The sequence below is a fragment of the Octodon degus genome, unplaced genomic scaffold (genome assembly GCF_000260255.1).
Source record: "Octodon degus isolate 3935 unplaced genomic scaffold, OctDeg1.0 scaffold00016, whole genome shotgun sequence".
In the NCBI taxonomy this organism is placed as follows: Eukaryota; Metazoa; Chordata; class Mammalia; order Rodentia; family Octodontidae; genus Octodon; species Octodon degus.
In genome coordinates this window covers 6,593,752-6,610,211 of record NW_004524592.1, presented here as the reverse complement: position 1 = coordinate 6,610,211, position 16,460 = coordinate 6,593,752, and the positions used below count along the sequence as shown (strand labels likewise).

General features: G+C 39.0%; 1 protein-coding gene across 1 annotated transcript in view; it reads right to left on the bottom strand.

Moving 5' to 3' along the window:
* Positions 1-16,460, bottom strand: part of Acadl (acyl-CoA dehydrogenase long chain) — a 46,106-nt gene that overhangs the window by 19,083 nt on the left and 10,563 nt on the right. The window contains exon 5 of the mRNA XM_023710046.1: positions 2,990-3,056. Coding sequence (XP_023565814.1) covers positions 2,990-3,056 — 67 coding nt within the window. The remainder of the gene's footprint in view (positions 1-2,989; positions 3,057-16,460) is intronic.

Here is a 16,460-nt window from a genome sequence, read left to right as displayed (position 1 = left end):
CGGGTGAACCATACTAGCCACTGAAACAGGCGTGGTGGCACACACCTTAATCCCAGCGCTGGGAAGGCTGATATAGGAGGGTCACTACAAGTCCAACCTGTGTAGCAAGACCCTGTACCAAATGAATACAAAATTAAAAAAGACTGAGTAGGTCCCAATTTTTCTAACTTTCAGGGTAAGACTAACCACTTTATGAGTTTGCACAGCTGAGTTGTTAAGTGTTTTCCTGTTTGATGCATCCAGGAATTGCCATCTGTATCCTCTAAATCCCATGGTCTCAGAAATGCATTAATTATAGACAACAAACAAACAATGGAATGTAAAGAAAGAGGAGCTGTCTGTAAGACAAAAATCATTCGCTTGAGTACCCTGTGCTCATATTGGAAAAATTAAGTGATTTCTCCAAATACTGCTGCTGGATTATAAACTACTTCTACAATAACCTGACCTAATGTATTTCCATCATTACTGATGTCCTTTCTATGAATGTTCAAAGAGAATTCTCTTTGTAAGTGGTCTTGCTCAGTTTGTATTCTATTTGTGACAGTCCAACGTTCGAAAAGGGTTGGGATTATCCCTGAGGGCTATAATGTTTACTAAATCCATGTAATATAAGGTCACTGTTGGGCCGGAGAGATAGCTCAGTGGTCTAAGTGCCTGCCTGGCAAGTGCAAGGGCCTGGGTTCAATTCCCAGTATTGCATGCCATGCTGGCCTGGCCAAGGGCCTGCTGAGCTGGCCACTGAGACCAGGTGTGGTGGTGCATGCCTATAATCCCAGCTCTGGGGAGGCTAAAAAACAGGAGGATCACTACAAGTCTGAGCTGTGTACGGAGACCATAGACAGGATATAAAGTTATAAAAACAAGAAAAAAATTTTTGACTTTATAATACAAACATGTATTTCTTTTCTCATCTCTTCTTACAGTTGAAGTTATTCTAGATCTACATTCTGTTTGCCGCTTTTTCAGTTAGTGTTCATACTTACATGTAATTATAACGTAACAATTATATAAGTAAAATTTTTTGTAGTGATAATATTATAGTTTGGCCATTAGCTCGGTGTACTATATTTACTTCCTCACTCCATCACCTTCACATGCTTTCCATCCTTTTTACTGTTCCTAGTAAGGTTTTTGAAACAGTCAATGGTATCTTTATTAAGTGCTTCTCACAGAAGACCATAACGGGGCAGACTGGGATCGGATCTTTTTTAATAGGGGTTGAACCTAGGGCTCTGTGCGTGCTAGGACAGCATGCCGGTCCTGAACTCCATCCCCAGCCCTTGTAATTTTGCAGTACAGTCTGGTTCACATTTCTAAGACAGGTCTTCAACTTGTGATTCTCCTGCCTCAACCTCTCCAGTAGCCAAAGTTAAAGGCATGTGCTACAGTGCCTAACCCAATTCATTTTTAAACAAATACCCCCACTCCTTTCAAAACAAGATCACTGTATATCAGGAGTTACGTGTTAACTGAATATCCACTGGAAACAGCATCAACTGTATTTATAATTTAGGTTGATACTTCTTTATGTACATTTGAATAAAAAATTAGTTCATGATAGCTTATAAAAATTCTTCATAGATATATACTATATACACACACATACACACACATATATATATATATATATATATATATATATATATAAAATGTATTTTTAGTACAGGGTCTCAGGATCTATAGGGTCTCACTACGTAGATCACACTCGTACTCACAGTGATTCTCCTGTTTTCAGCCTCCCAACCACTGGGATTATAGGCACATGCCACTACGCCTAGTCTCAATCAAGTCTCAATGCACCCCAGGGGCGGGGCAAGCATGGCATGCTGGGGACTGAACCTGGCTGTTGCACTCTGCCTAAGCAGGTGCTTTAGTCTGCTGAGCTATCTGGCCCGCCCAAAACATAAAATCTATTGTTTCCAACTTTTAGAGATGTGTAGTGCCATCAGACAGAGAAGTTTTGCACATCTTCCAAATTTACTTGACCATAAAGGCACTGTTTTTGTCATGACAAAACTAAGGAATGTTGTTTAGAATCATGATTCTCAACATTTAATCTGCATGCTGATGTCAGTGCATAAACTGTTAACAGTCCCTGCTAACACAAATACAGACATTGACAATATTTAGTACCTCTTAGTAATTTGTTAGTGCCATGAAATCCTCTGAACACATGAAGATATTAGTCTGAAGCTAACAGGAAATAAAAAGAATTTTTAATGAAGAAAATAGGGCTGGGGGTATTGCTCAATTCTAGAGTATATGCATAGTATTTTCTAGTCTCTGAGCTCAACACCTAGTACCAACAACCAAAACAAACAAACAGCAAAACTCAACACATCTTCATACATATTTGCGGGAAGACTTCCTTAGAACAGTATAGAAAAGGAGCATCCTTCCTCCACTTACCGCTAGGTTAAGAAAACATACTTACCAAGTACTGTATACACCAGGCATGCTCTCAGACAGGCATTATCATTCACCCTCAGTGATGCTGATTCTTGAAGGGCTGTGTTTGCTGTTGGGCCATTTGTAACCCTGTATTTTTTTGTACCAGTGGGTGTTAAGTCCTTAGAAGGACTTAAAGGCTCTGAAATTACATCTGGTACCTTTCTGCTGTAGGCTATTTGTAAATTCCTTGATATTTACCAGAAAGATTTTCCCCAAATCTTTCATCAGCATCAAGTTCAGCTATGGCCTATCGAATATTTGAGCCACATGGACCTTACTTCCACCTTTTCTGATTTGAGAAGGGCTGTTTGGATCTAAAATCATCTTTGCAATATTTGTGAAGGAGCACATGCATCAAACATTGTGGCTGTTACCACAGATCTGATGGAACATAAAAGTTGTTCCTTACTATCTCTAAGCACCTAAGTCAATTCTGTGTGAGTCCTCAGGTCCACTAACCAGTAATGTGCAGCATCTGAGACATCATTATCCACAGCCTGCCTCCAGAGAGAAGGCATTACCCCTCTCTACATACCTTGCTTCCGTTGAGAATCCAATCACTTCCATCTTTTTTTGCATTTGTTCTTACTCCTTGTAAGTCACTATAATTAAAAGAAATGATAAATTATCAATAGGTAAAAAATAAGATTACACAAATGCTGCTATATAACTATATACATAATGTGATCCATTCAAATTGGATACAATATTATAAAACTTCTATTAAGAATGTTCACACAATTTCAGCTATGTCTGACACTTTATATTCTAAAGGTCTTTCCCAAATGAATTACATACACTAGTGAGACTTTAAAGTACACAGATCTCTAAAAGGTGGTATTCCAAGGCTTGCTATGTACTAAGGTTATGTGTCACCACGCACCATGTTTTTACCGTCTTTTACATCCCTTGGTTCTTTCCCTTACCTCTAATTTATCAAAAGATTAGCTACTTAAAGACTATGTCTCAAGTGCCGTTTCTTCTAACAAAGCTGCTATGAAAGTAAAATACTTTTCTACATATAAAGAAAATATACTTAAACTAAAATATAAAAAATACAAACAGTATTGCAAAGCAGAAAATGTTTAAAAAGTTTATCTCTTTAATGAGATTCTTAAAAAATACAACTTTGAAATATGCTTCAATGGACACAGATAAACACACATAGGTGTTTTTATAAAACTGTAACTATATGAATGATTTTGATCTCTTAAAAGCATTTAATTTTTTCTGTAAGATTTTTTTTTAACTTTTTACTAAGGGTCTACAGGGTCTCACTATGTAGAATGGACTCCGTAGGGATCCACCTGTGTTTAGCCTCTCAAAGAGCTGAGATTACAGGCATGTGCCACCATGCCCAGCCTCAGTTGCCAACTCAGCATGCCGGGGGGGCAGGGCCGACACTATACACTGGAGATCAAATCCAGCTGCTGGGTCTGCCTAGGCAGGTGCTTTAACCTGCTGAGCTATTTGGCCAGCCCTAGATTATATATATTTTTAAATGTATTTGTACATGGATTCACTACTTAGCTCAGACTGGTAATGATCCTCTTGTTTTCAGCCTCCTCAGTGCTGGGATTACAGATGTGTGCCACCACCACCAGTTTTAGTGGAGTGCTCAGGTGTCTGGGGTGGGGTCAGCATGGCATGTGGTACTGAGGATCGAACCCAAGTCCTTGCACTTGCCTATGCAGGTGCTTAGACCACTGAGCTATCTCTGAAGCCCTGTAGGGTAATTTTTATCTACAAGGAATATTACCACCTGAGTTTACAGTTATTTTATTAGTCCACAATTTTCCTTTTCCATTTGTGTGCGTATGTCACACAGCTTAATCCCTTTTCTCATCCCTTCTCCATGACACCTTTTTCTTTTCCTCCATTACTTTCCCTCTCTTTCTGTCTCTGTCTCTCTCCTTCTTTCTTGTTTGAGACAGGGTCTCGCTGTGTAGTTCAGGCTACCCTTGAACTCAGTATGTAGCCAAAGCTGGCCTGAACTCATAGCAATCCTCCTGCCTCAGCCTCATGAATGACAGCATTAGAGGCGTCTGCCACCACACCCTGCCTTGCCCTCCACCTCTGAATCTCCTTTCCCTCTAGGAAAGATTGGTCTCCATACTTCCTATCACCTATATTTTTTTTCTGTATTTCTACTTTGAGTTTCTCATATATGAGAAACTATGTGATAGCTACACTTTGTATCTCATTTATTTCACTTAATATTACGGTCTCAAGTTGAATCCTTTTTCCTACATTGAATACATAGGATATTCGTGAATATCTTACAGTGAAGAACACTGTCCAAAAATATTTTCAATCACTTGTAAAATTTTCATGATTCTTCCCATATGTGATCTTTAAATTTTTATGCTCCATGGAAGATTCTTTTTTGTAATCACTCTGTGGGTGTTATGCTGAATAATGCCTCTAAACGTGTCAGCTCTTAATCCCTTTAACCTATTAAGTGCTACTATGCTGGTTAATCCTGATTCTCAACTTGACTGGATGAATAAACTGCCAAAGAGGTTACTGGATCATGAGGACACTAACTTCATCAACAGGCTAACCTCTGGATGAGTTCATACTTGAATGGGCTAAAAGGAAGCTGGCAGTCTTTCTCAGGGAAGGGAAGTGCTTTACGGCTATGTGACCTTAGAACTATACCTACCTCTGCTATCAGACCCTTTCCTCTCTGGACTTCCTTTGCTCTGTCCTTCCTGATTGCTATGACTTGAGCAGCTTTCTTCTATGCTCTCCTGCTATGGCATTTTTGTTCTGGAGCCAGCTGAATACAAATTGACACATCTGTGACCAACAGCAAAACATAAACCTCTCTTCCTTTAAATTGTGGGTTAAATTATTTTGTATGAGCAACGGGAAAGCTCACCAACAGTCACCTTACATACAAACAGGATCTTATCTTTTTTTAAGCTGAACTCTCTTGTTTTTAAAAAAAACCTTTGTATTTATTTATTTATTTATTTATTTATTTGGTACAGGGTCTCACTGTGCAGCTTGTACTTACAGTACTGGGGATCAAACCTGGGTCCTGGGGCTGGTGAGATGGCTCAGTGGTCTAAAGCATCTACTTAGAACAAGCTTAGCAAAGCACAGGGACCACGGTTCAATCCCCCAGCACCACATGCCAGCCAGCCCCGCCCCCTGGTGGGCTGAGCTGGCCACACACACACACACAAAATAAATAAAATTAAAAAAAAAACAAAAACCTGGGTCCTTGTGCTTGCCAGGGAGGCATTTAGGCTGCCAAGCTATCTCCCCAGCCCTAGCATCTTAAACTGGTCATGGTGGTGATACATGCCTGTGACCCCAGTACTCTGGCAGGATGAGAAAAAAAAATCAGAGTTTGGAATCCATCCTGGGTACCTTGGAGACTGGAATGAGATCCTTCTCAAAATAAGAAAGAAAAAAAAAATTAAGTAACAGCAACTGATATAGCTCAGTTAGTGCAAAAGCCCTAGGTTTAACCTCATTACCTTGAAAAAGGAAATAAGGATCTTGCAGAAATGATTAACTTATGAAGGATGATGAAGTGGGGAAAATGGCTCGATTTATTTGAATGAGTCCTAAACATCATCACAAATGTCCTTAGGGGGAAAAAAAAAAAAAAGCAGAGGTAGATTCTGTTGGGAGCCATGGAAGCTGGAAATTGGTCAAATGTGTGAAGGAGGGAGTAGGCCTCAGTGCCTAAAGCAGTCAAGCTACCTCAGTCCTGAAGTAAGTATCCTGACTAGTTAATGTCGGCTATTAGTCACTAGGCAACCTTGTGTCACAGGATGCTAACTTTGCAAAACACCCCTACTGTGATGCTGGGGGTTGTCTTGCCAATAGGCAGACAGGCCGCCACTTGACCCAGCTCTTGCCTTCCTATCTTTTCCTCACACCTTTTCTCACCAGGTACAAGAGATCACACTGAGAGACCAACAGATCCCTACACTTGGTGCCCGAGCAGGACACCAGGTACAAGATAAGTGTAGGCAGCAGGAACACTTCTAAAAAGCGTGCATAAGGGAGGGAAGTGAACTGGTTAGAGCCAGTATTCAGCACAGGCGTGCCCTAGTACTGGCACATCAGGTGTTAAACATGGGGATGGAGGCTCTTTAGGGCCAGAGAGATGAACATTCTTAGAGAAATAGGTTTGAGAGAAGACCAACAGGAAAAGGTTACACTGTATTAAAAATGGGACAAATAAGAGTCTTAAGAATCACACCGATATATGTATGTTGAAGTGGTTGTGGCATGCTTGATCCCTGTATTTACTTTTGTTTTCTGAATTGTGATTTGATGGGGTTTTTTGAACACAAAGCATTTAGCTCACAGCTTTCCTTTAAAATCAAGTTCTGATTCGGAGCAGGACAAGACAGAGGGAGCAATGATACCCTAAAGATAGACCTTGAACCTTCTAGCCTTGCTCCATCAAATAAGGAAGGAGCAATGGGGGACAAAAGGGATCCTTCCCCACTAGAGAAGTGTTGCCCAAAAAATTTCATTTTTCAACACTCTTTTGTTTTTGTGGAGCCACAGAACACAATCCTGGCCATGTCAGCTCAGAGGAATATTGTTGAGTCACAAATAGGAACTTCCACTTCTAGGGGAGTAGAGCCATTTTCTTAATCTTCCTTGCAGTAGGAACTAAAAGATGCAAAATGAGCAGGGAGTCCAGGGAGGGTTTTCAACATGTGTATCCTGTTTCTGAGGTTCAAATCCCTAAAAATCCAGGACAAGTTGTACATCTTCATGAAGCTGTACCTTTCAAAACCTTAAAAGAATTAACACAAGCTGTTGCTACTTATGGCCCTACTGCTCCCTTTACCTTGAGTTTAGCAGAAATGCTAGGACAAAAAATTACAGCCACAAATGATTGGAAAAGAAAAGCCATAGTGTGTTTGAATCCAGGAGATTATTTATTGTGGAAAGAAAATTTCTTTGAAGATTGCATAGAACAGACAGTTCAATGCAGTTTACAACACAGCCAGTACAAAAGATACACTAATTGGAAAGGGTGCTTTTGCTAGCAGAAACAATCAACTGGCTTTTTTTCTTTTCTTTTTTTTTTTTTTTTTTTTTTTTGGTGGAACCAGGGATTGATCTCAGTGGAATAAGCACTTGCCTGGCAAGTGGCTTATTCCACTGAGCCATCTCCCTGGCCCCTCAGCTGGCTTTTGCATTGCAAATATAGGACCAAACTAAGATAGCTGTCACTAGGGCTTGGAGGGAGCATCCTTCAAAAGGTGAGGCCTCTCTTTAATTTGGCAGCACAGCCATTATCTGTCTCTTCAATAAAACATTCCAGTGTATGTACAAGATGTAGACGGGGGTACCATTGGAAAAGCGAATATAGATCTAAAACTGATGTGAAAGGCCAACCCATTCAGAGAAACTTCCACTGGAGCCTGCTTTGGCCCTATCAAATAATGGGGGCACTTTTCCCTCCCCTGCCACAAGCTTTTCTGACCTCTGGTGAACAAAACTGAAAGTGGAGGATTGTATCTCAGTCCCTCGTCCAGATTCTTATTAACTCCTGAAATGGGGCCCCAAACTATTCCTAGTGGAGTCTATGGACCTATGCCTCAGGGTATAGTGGGAATCTTGCTAGGCCCCAGCAGTTTCATTTTAAAAGATCTCCAGGTTTCGTCTGGTGTCATCAATGCTGATTATACAGGAGAAATCAAGATTATTATTCAATCTACCCAAACTATTGCTGAAATCACCCCAAATATTCCTGTAGCTCAACTGACCATTTTTCCCTTGGCAAAAATTGAAAAATTTATAAATAAGGAAAAGTAATTTAAGGGTGTTGGATCTCCTGACACCTACTGGGTTCAACAGATTAAACAAACTATGATACCTTTTTCATATTTGGGACATCTTATTCAACAGAGACAAATTGTGCCCCATACTGTTTAGAACCATGTTAAACATCCTACAACCCTAAATGATTTTCAGACTTTACTTGGTAACGTTAATTGGCTCTGCCCAGCTCTTAAGTTAACTACTCATGATTTAAGTCCTCTCTTAGGCATTGTCAATGGAGTTTCAGCCCCTACTCCTAAAAGAACACTTATACCAGAGGCTAAAACTGCCGCAGATAAAGTAATCAGGCTCTTCCTAATGCTCAATTCTCTATAGAGTTGACCCATCTTTGCCAATGCTTTTCATTATTTTCCCAACTCAGTATATGCTCCCTGGGGTTCTTTGGCAGTCTCAGGGTCCCTTACAATGGCTACATGTGTCACATACATCACATAAAACTATCACTCCCTTTCATGATGCTGTGGCAGAACTGATTGTATGTGGACAAATGCATGCGATTTAGCACCTTTGTCCTGAGGTACAAGCTATCGCTGTTCCCTCTTCTTCAGTTTAACAAAAATGGTTATGGCAATTTTCATCCTTTTGGCAATCTGCACTGGCTAATTTCCCTAGTGTTACTCACTGTCATTATCCTTTAGATAAATTAAATTAATACAATTTGCTTCTCTTACACCTTTTGTCTTCCCTGAAAAATAAGTTCAGTTCCTATAGCAGGGGGCATCTCTGTCTTCACAGATGGACTAGCTTCAGGTTGGGGAGGTCAGGTAACAGCCTCCTCTTCCAGAATACAGAACCCAGGTTTCCATTCTGCACAAAAGACTGAGTTACAAGCAGTCATATAGGCACTGCAAGATCATTCAGCCAACCCAATTAACCTCTTTTCAGATGATGCGCATGTCTGTGGTGTAACACACCACACTGAAACTGCCACTATAGACACTAGTCAAGAAGATCTTTTTTATCAACTTCACACTCTCTAAGCTGTCACACAGTCATGTCATGTTCCTTGTTTCGTTGGTCACATATGCTCTCATTCTCAATGGCTAGGACAACCTCACTGAAGGGAATGCTACTATAGACAGATTTCTGGGTGCTATGACTGTTACTCCCTCAGATACTATTCAACAGGCTTCTGCATCTCATGCCACCTTTCATCAAAATGCTTCTGCCTTATGTAAACAGTCTCCTTTGACCCAAAAATAGGCCCCCAAAATTGCTAAATGATGTTCCTCATGTATAGCACACCTACCCTCATCTTTTATGGGGGTCAATCTTTCGGGATTATACCCTAGTTATCTTTGGCAGATGGATATCAAACACATTCCTGAATTTGGTTCTTTACATTGGGTCCATGTTCCAGTTGACACTTCCTCAGGATTCATTTCTGCTTCTGCCTACATTGGTGAAGCAGCTAAACATGTCACTGTTCACTGTTCGGATGCTTTTAGTGCCCTTGGCTGCCCATGGACATTTAAGACTGATAATGGCCCAGTGGATACAAGTGCTGCCTTCCAAAAGTTTTGTAAAACTTTTCATATTTACCTTGTATCAGGGATTGCTTATTACCCTCAAGGTCAAGGAATTGTTGAACTGCTCACTGTACAATCAAAATTTGATTAAAAAAAACAAAAGGGATAATCTCTCCCTACAGAAGTCACACCTCATAATAGACGTTACTTGGCAGTATACACTATTAACTTTTTAAATTCTATAAAAGATGGAAGGGAATACTGGTCTGTCTTAGTTACTCTTCTCTCGTTACTGGGACAAATACCCGACACTCAAAACGAAGGAAGGAAAGGTTTATTTAGCTCACAGTTACTGGAGGTTTCAGTTCATACTCAGCTGGGTCCAATGCAGAGCAGCACATAGCAGAGGGCAACTTTTCATGGTGGTGGCAAAGAGCAAGAGCGCAAGGGAGGGGTAGCAGCAGCTCAAGCAGCTAGCTTCTCTTCCCACCTTACATTGTAATGCAAATTACCTGCTCCAGGGCAGGTGCAGCATCCACACCCACAGTGATCAATCACAAACTCCAGAAGCTGCCCCAAGACTGCATGAGGCTTTGGGGGGACACCTATACACAAATCATAACATGGTCAATGGAAGGGACCTAGTCCACTACTAACCTAGAGCAGAGGGTATGCTTGTGTTTTTCCAGAGAATGCTAAACAACCTATTTAGGTACCATAGTATGCTGTCAGGCTGTACCATGAAGCCAGATCTGGAGAAGTTAACAGCGATGAAGCTAGATCCAACCAGGGGCCTACTGAAGCAACAGACCAATGGAAACCTAAGGTCTAAAGAGGTGATAAAATATATAAAAGTAGCTGAGCTAAATTTTATTATTATTAAGACAAAAATACAAAAATAATGTGCATATTAATTATGATACAAGATTCTATTTCTTTCAAATTTTTCTGATAAGAGATCTCTGTTAATGGAGAAATAACAAATTCTGACTAGTCTATTTCTAAAAATTATAATAGAGTTACTATAATTTAAGTTGGCCAGGAATATACTTGAGTACACTCTTGATTTTGTGAACATGTTTGTTTGTGTGTCCTTTATATTTATGTGTTGTGATTCATTCTGTAAACAGCTGTTCCTCTTTTTTCTTTTCTGATCATTTGTTTGTAATACAATTTGGGAGACTTAAAAACATGCTTTCTCCTGTTACAAACTGGTCTAAATAATATCAAAATTGGTTTATACTCAGGTCATCAATAAATTTAAGATAATTAAATAAAAATTTGGTAGAGTGGGGAGAAATTATGAGAGATGACTCTAATTGATAAATAGAAGGGGGCCAACCTTTGTTCATTAATAAGGAGCTCCCAATAATCTCAATAGTCTCTTAGGATATACCTTCAATAACTTGGTCATTGGCATGCCAGTTGCTGCTGTGCTGTCTCTCGTGTAGATGACTGTTCAAAAAGAAGGGGGTGGTGAATGAAGGCAGGAGACAGGAAAAGGAATGTTGTGGGACTGTCCTGCTTCAAGGTTGTATATGGTTAGATTTCTGGACTTATGTGTAAACATAAGAATTATATAATTCTTTATGCCTATTTTTAGAATATATTCTAATTTTTAAATGTTTTTTCATCATATTCTATAGGGACTTAAAGTTCAACATATCAATACTTGATGAAAAATACCTGTTCCTTATTATGCCTAATATGTTTGATATTCAGACAGATAGTGAAGTTAAGCTTAACAGCCTAGGTTGTATGGTAATAACAATAATCTTCTCTTCTGGAGGGTTAACAATCTAAGTTTTCAGACCAAAATTAGAGAAAAAGGAGGGCCACAAGGAAAGCCAACATTTTGGCCCTAGCCCTCTAAGCTCAATTAAGACTCAGGACATATGAGAACTTGTACTGCAACATTATGTAACTCAGTAGCGTCCCAAATTTTCTGATCAAGGAGATTACGGGGCCATAGAGGAAAGTGATCGATGATGTAGAGTGTGCCTAAGGAGAGTCACATGGAGAGAAAACATTCTCTTAGGCTTTCATAGAGAGCACACTGGCCAAGGAATGGCCGTGACTCATCCACATGGCTGACAATGACAAAGGATCTATATTCTGAGGTACAGGATCTCAGGATTTATCCTGAGGGGATTTCACTAATCTTATCAGACCCAAAAGCTACAACTCTTGTTGCATAGGTCTGGTTTTATCTTGGTCTTAACCATCCAGCAGAAAAGTATAAAAATGAAATATAAGAAGTAAAGCCATGGTGTTACGTTGAGCTGTAGGGGACTCAGGTCAACCATTTCTGACATTGCCAGTCAAGCGGAAGACCCAATACTATTATGGACTATTGGACTCTTTTGGAATATTTTGCTGAGTTAACACACCTATAATATTCAAATGATGGAACTAAACAAAAAAGGGGATACAGATGAATGTCCATTTTGTATCTGTGTATTCAAAATGGTTAGGATAGATATATAGTTACATTCTCTTAATGAATAGAGGGGTTTGTTGTACTATTATTTGTAAACAGGATTTCATGTCTGCATCTTCTACAGCAAATAATCACTAGGAAGACAGTATGCAATGTGTTAATTATTGAAACTGTCCTACCAATTTGATTTGAAAGTGTCTCATTGCTATTTATCTGTCACTAAAATAATGGAAAAAATACCTTGGTCATTGGTTAAAAAAGAAAGTTCTTCAGAAAAAATTACAGTAAAGTTTTTCTCTTAAAAGATGCTTTTCAGGGCTGGTGAGATGGCTCAGTGGTCTAAAGCACCTACTTAGAACAAGCTTAGCAAAGCACAGGGACCACGGTTCAATCCCCCAGCACCACATGCCAGCCAGCCCCGCCCCCTGGTGGGCTGAGCTGGCCACACACACACACACACACACACACACACATAAATAAAATTTTTTTTTAAAAAAAAGATGCTTTTCAGAACTGGGGATTGAACTCAGGCCTTTGTGCTTGCCACAGAAGCACTTATTCTACTGAGCCATCTCCCCAGGCCGTAAAAGATGCTTTTGGTATGAAACCAAATTTAAAAAAGTTTTCACATGTTATGGTAATTCATTATTGTTAATCTCATGGTGTTTTAAGTGTATTCACGATTTCAGGTATACAGCTCTTTCAAAATGTAAAACAAAGATTGCCTATTGTGACAAGACTTTCTCTCAGATTCAAACCTCTGCCCTTAACCAAAGACCTGTGATGCATATCCCATTTAAGGATGACTAGGTGAAAATTTATTTTATTTTATATTTTCTTTTCTGTATTTAGTACAGGACTACAGGGTCTCATTACATAGATCAGACTTGCAGTGATTCTCCTGTTTTTCAGCCTCCCATGTGCTGGAATTACAGGTGCCTGCCACCACACCCAGTCTCAATTGCCATCTCAGCCTGCCCCACAGGTGAGGCCAGCATGGCACACATGGGATCAAACCCCAGCCACTGCGCTCTGCCTAAGCAGGTGCTTTAGTCTGCTGAGCTATAGGCTGGCCCAAAAATTTCTTATGCATTAGACAGAAATCATTGATTAAAAGTGTTATGTCAAAATGAAAATGTAGGCATGTCACAAAATGTTACCAGGAATGTCTTGCTACAATGCTGTGTATGGCTTTGGTTTCTAAATTTCTGTGTAAAAATATGTAATTTTTGTCTTTTAACATTACATAGGGATTTAAATATTAGAATATCCACGGCTGTTAGAAAATAGCAGTTCCATTTTATGTCAAAGGTTTTGACATAAACCTGGAGACCAAAAACTAGAGAGATAGATGGGCTAAGAGGATAGCCAATATTTTGGCCCTCATCCTTCCAGGTCAATGAGGACTCAGGATCTAAAAGAAGCTCTGCTATGACATCTTATAACTCACTGAGTCCCTAATTTTCTGATCAAGGAGATTATGGGGTCACTGAGGAAAGTAATTGACAATATATAGTGTTTCTAAGGAAAGTCACCCGAAGAGAAAATATTTCTTAAGCTTCACAAAAAGCATATTGGTCAAGCAATGGCTGTGACTCATCCAGATGGCTGTCACTAACAGATCTAAGAGGTTCTGCACATGGTTCCAAGGTAATTCCTGAGGAAATTTAACTGACCTTATCAGATTAAAAAAAGTTAAATTTGTATTTATACAGGTCTTGCTTTAACTTGGTCTTAACCACCCAGCAGAGAAATAAAACCACAAGATGTAAAAAATAATATCTTAACAACATGCTAAGCTGTAAAAGGTTTAAATCAATAACTTCTGACAATTACCTGCTGCACTGACAACTCACTACTATTATAGACTACTGGACTATAAACGGTTACATTGCTAAATTCAAGTACCAAAAATCTTTAGACTGGCATCAAGAATATAAAGGTCTTCTAAAGAGTTCTCCAAACACAGCTTCTCCAATTGCAATGAAACACCCATCACTCACACACACACACACACACACACACACACACACACACAAAAAAAAAGGGGGGATATATATGTTGGGAGCCATAGAAGCTGGAAGTTGGTCAAATTTGTGAAGGCAGGGGTAGGCCTCAGTGCCTAAAGAAGTCAAGCTACCTCAGTCCTGAGGTAAGCATCCGGACTGGTTAATGTCAGCTATTAGTCACTAGGCAACCTGTGTCACATGTTACTAACTTGGCAAAAGTATAAATAAACGCCCCTACTGTGATGCTAGAGATTATCTTACCAACCAGGTAGACATGCCACTACCTGACCCAGCTCTTGTCTTCCTGTCTATCTTTACCTCATTCCTGCCACAGTGTCTCCTGGAATAAAAGAGATTTGTGATAACTGGTCACAAAAGCCATAATAAACTACTATATTCCCTTAAGAATATATACCTTAAATTTATTCCTTAAATTTCAGTACTTAATATTTCCCATCTATCTGTCAAGCTTCCTCAGAATGTGGTATAGATGACTACATGCTCCTTGCCTAACATACTGCTTTGCATATAATAAGAACTCAATAAACATTTGATGAATTACATAATTAAAAAAGCCAAGTGTATAGAAACGAGTTAATAAAAGAAGATTCAAATCGAAATATTTAGAAAGCTCTGATTATAAAGCTGTTCTTGACTGGAACCGGAGAATTTGGATTTCAGGAAGATTCTTACCATACTCCTACAACTGATAGTGTATATCCACACTATCTGTTCAAACGGTATGGCTATGCTGAACTACTTTCCTTCTGGGAATCTCAACTTTTGAAACATGGAGAAGGTACTGATGTGACCAGTCTCCAATAACATCCTGAGCACTGAGTCACTAGTGAAATACATCCTAATAGATGACATTTCAACATGCTGCTACATGAATCAGTCTGTAACCTTCTATCATCAGAAGAATAATGTCAATAGTAGGCATTTTAAAACTAAATCTTTATGTATCCTATAATCATAATTTTCATCAATTAATAGGTACAGAATAAAGTATCATTACTAAAATCTACACACGGTTTATAAAAACAATTCTTTATAGGGACATATCAATGTAATAAATGTGATGACTCAGTTTGTAGATTTGCTTACATTTCTTCATAGTACATATGAAATAATCAAATTGGTGTAATGATAGATCAACTGACAATCTCAAAAATTCAGATTCTCACAACAGTTCCCCTAAGAATTAATTGAATGCCACTGATACAAGGTTTTAGGATCACAGAATTTTATCTGGTGTCAGAACACCCTAGTTCATATATAGTCACCAGTTGACTTCATGCACTTGGTTAAAAACTTCATTTTTTATTTTTTGCTTACTCCTAACAGAGGAACCTAACACCTCTATGACCCATACAGATTACTATGGTAGCCAAACAAGAAAGTCAAGGCAAAAGCATTTACAGAATGTTAAGGTGTCACACAAATACACATAATTACACAAATGAGGTCTCCTGAGTACACAGGAAGAGAGCAGCGAAGTTCTTGGGATTACTTGTACCAATTAGAGCCTTTTTCCTTAGAGGCCAAGGCAAGGCAATACAGAGCGTGGACAACTTAACTCTAATGGAAGGCACAGTGAACCATGTCCCACCTTCTCTATTTGCCCTTTCAACACATTTTCCTTATTTCTCAGCATAATTTCATAACACCTTAACACTCCTTTTCAGTCACAACTTTTCTCCATTCTTGCATTCTCTTAGTTTCAAAATCTGCTGTGCCTGCCTGTCTTTAGTTCTAAATATACATTTTAAACTGCTTGTACAGAATTTCCAATACAAAGCTCATCCCACTTTTAACATTCATCACGCAGAACCTTCAATTCAGTCCTACTATTACATTTGCAGAATATGTTAACATTCCAGACAAAGTATCTATTACAATCTGCTTTTACATTATTTGTATATAAAAGTACCTTATTTTCTGTTGGAATTTTAAGTTACTTGAGATTGTAAATTATGTTGTTTTCATCTTTATCTCTCAGCACACAGCTCAGAGATTTACAGAAGGATGGTTCAGTCCTGGTACCCTAGAGTCCCTAGGATACTGGTTGCAGAACTCTGCAGATAACAAATCCTCAGATGCTAAAGTGCTACACACAATGGTGTACTAGTTGCATGTAACTTATGTACATCTTCTCTACTGTAAATTGGCCCTAGATTACTTATAACGCCTAATATGATATAAATTCAATGTAAATAGTTATTTAGGGCATAACGACAAGAAAAAATTATATATATA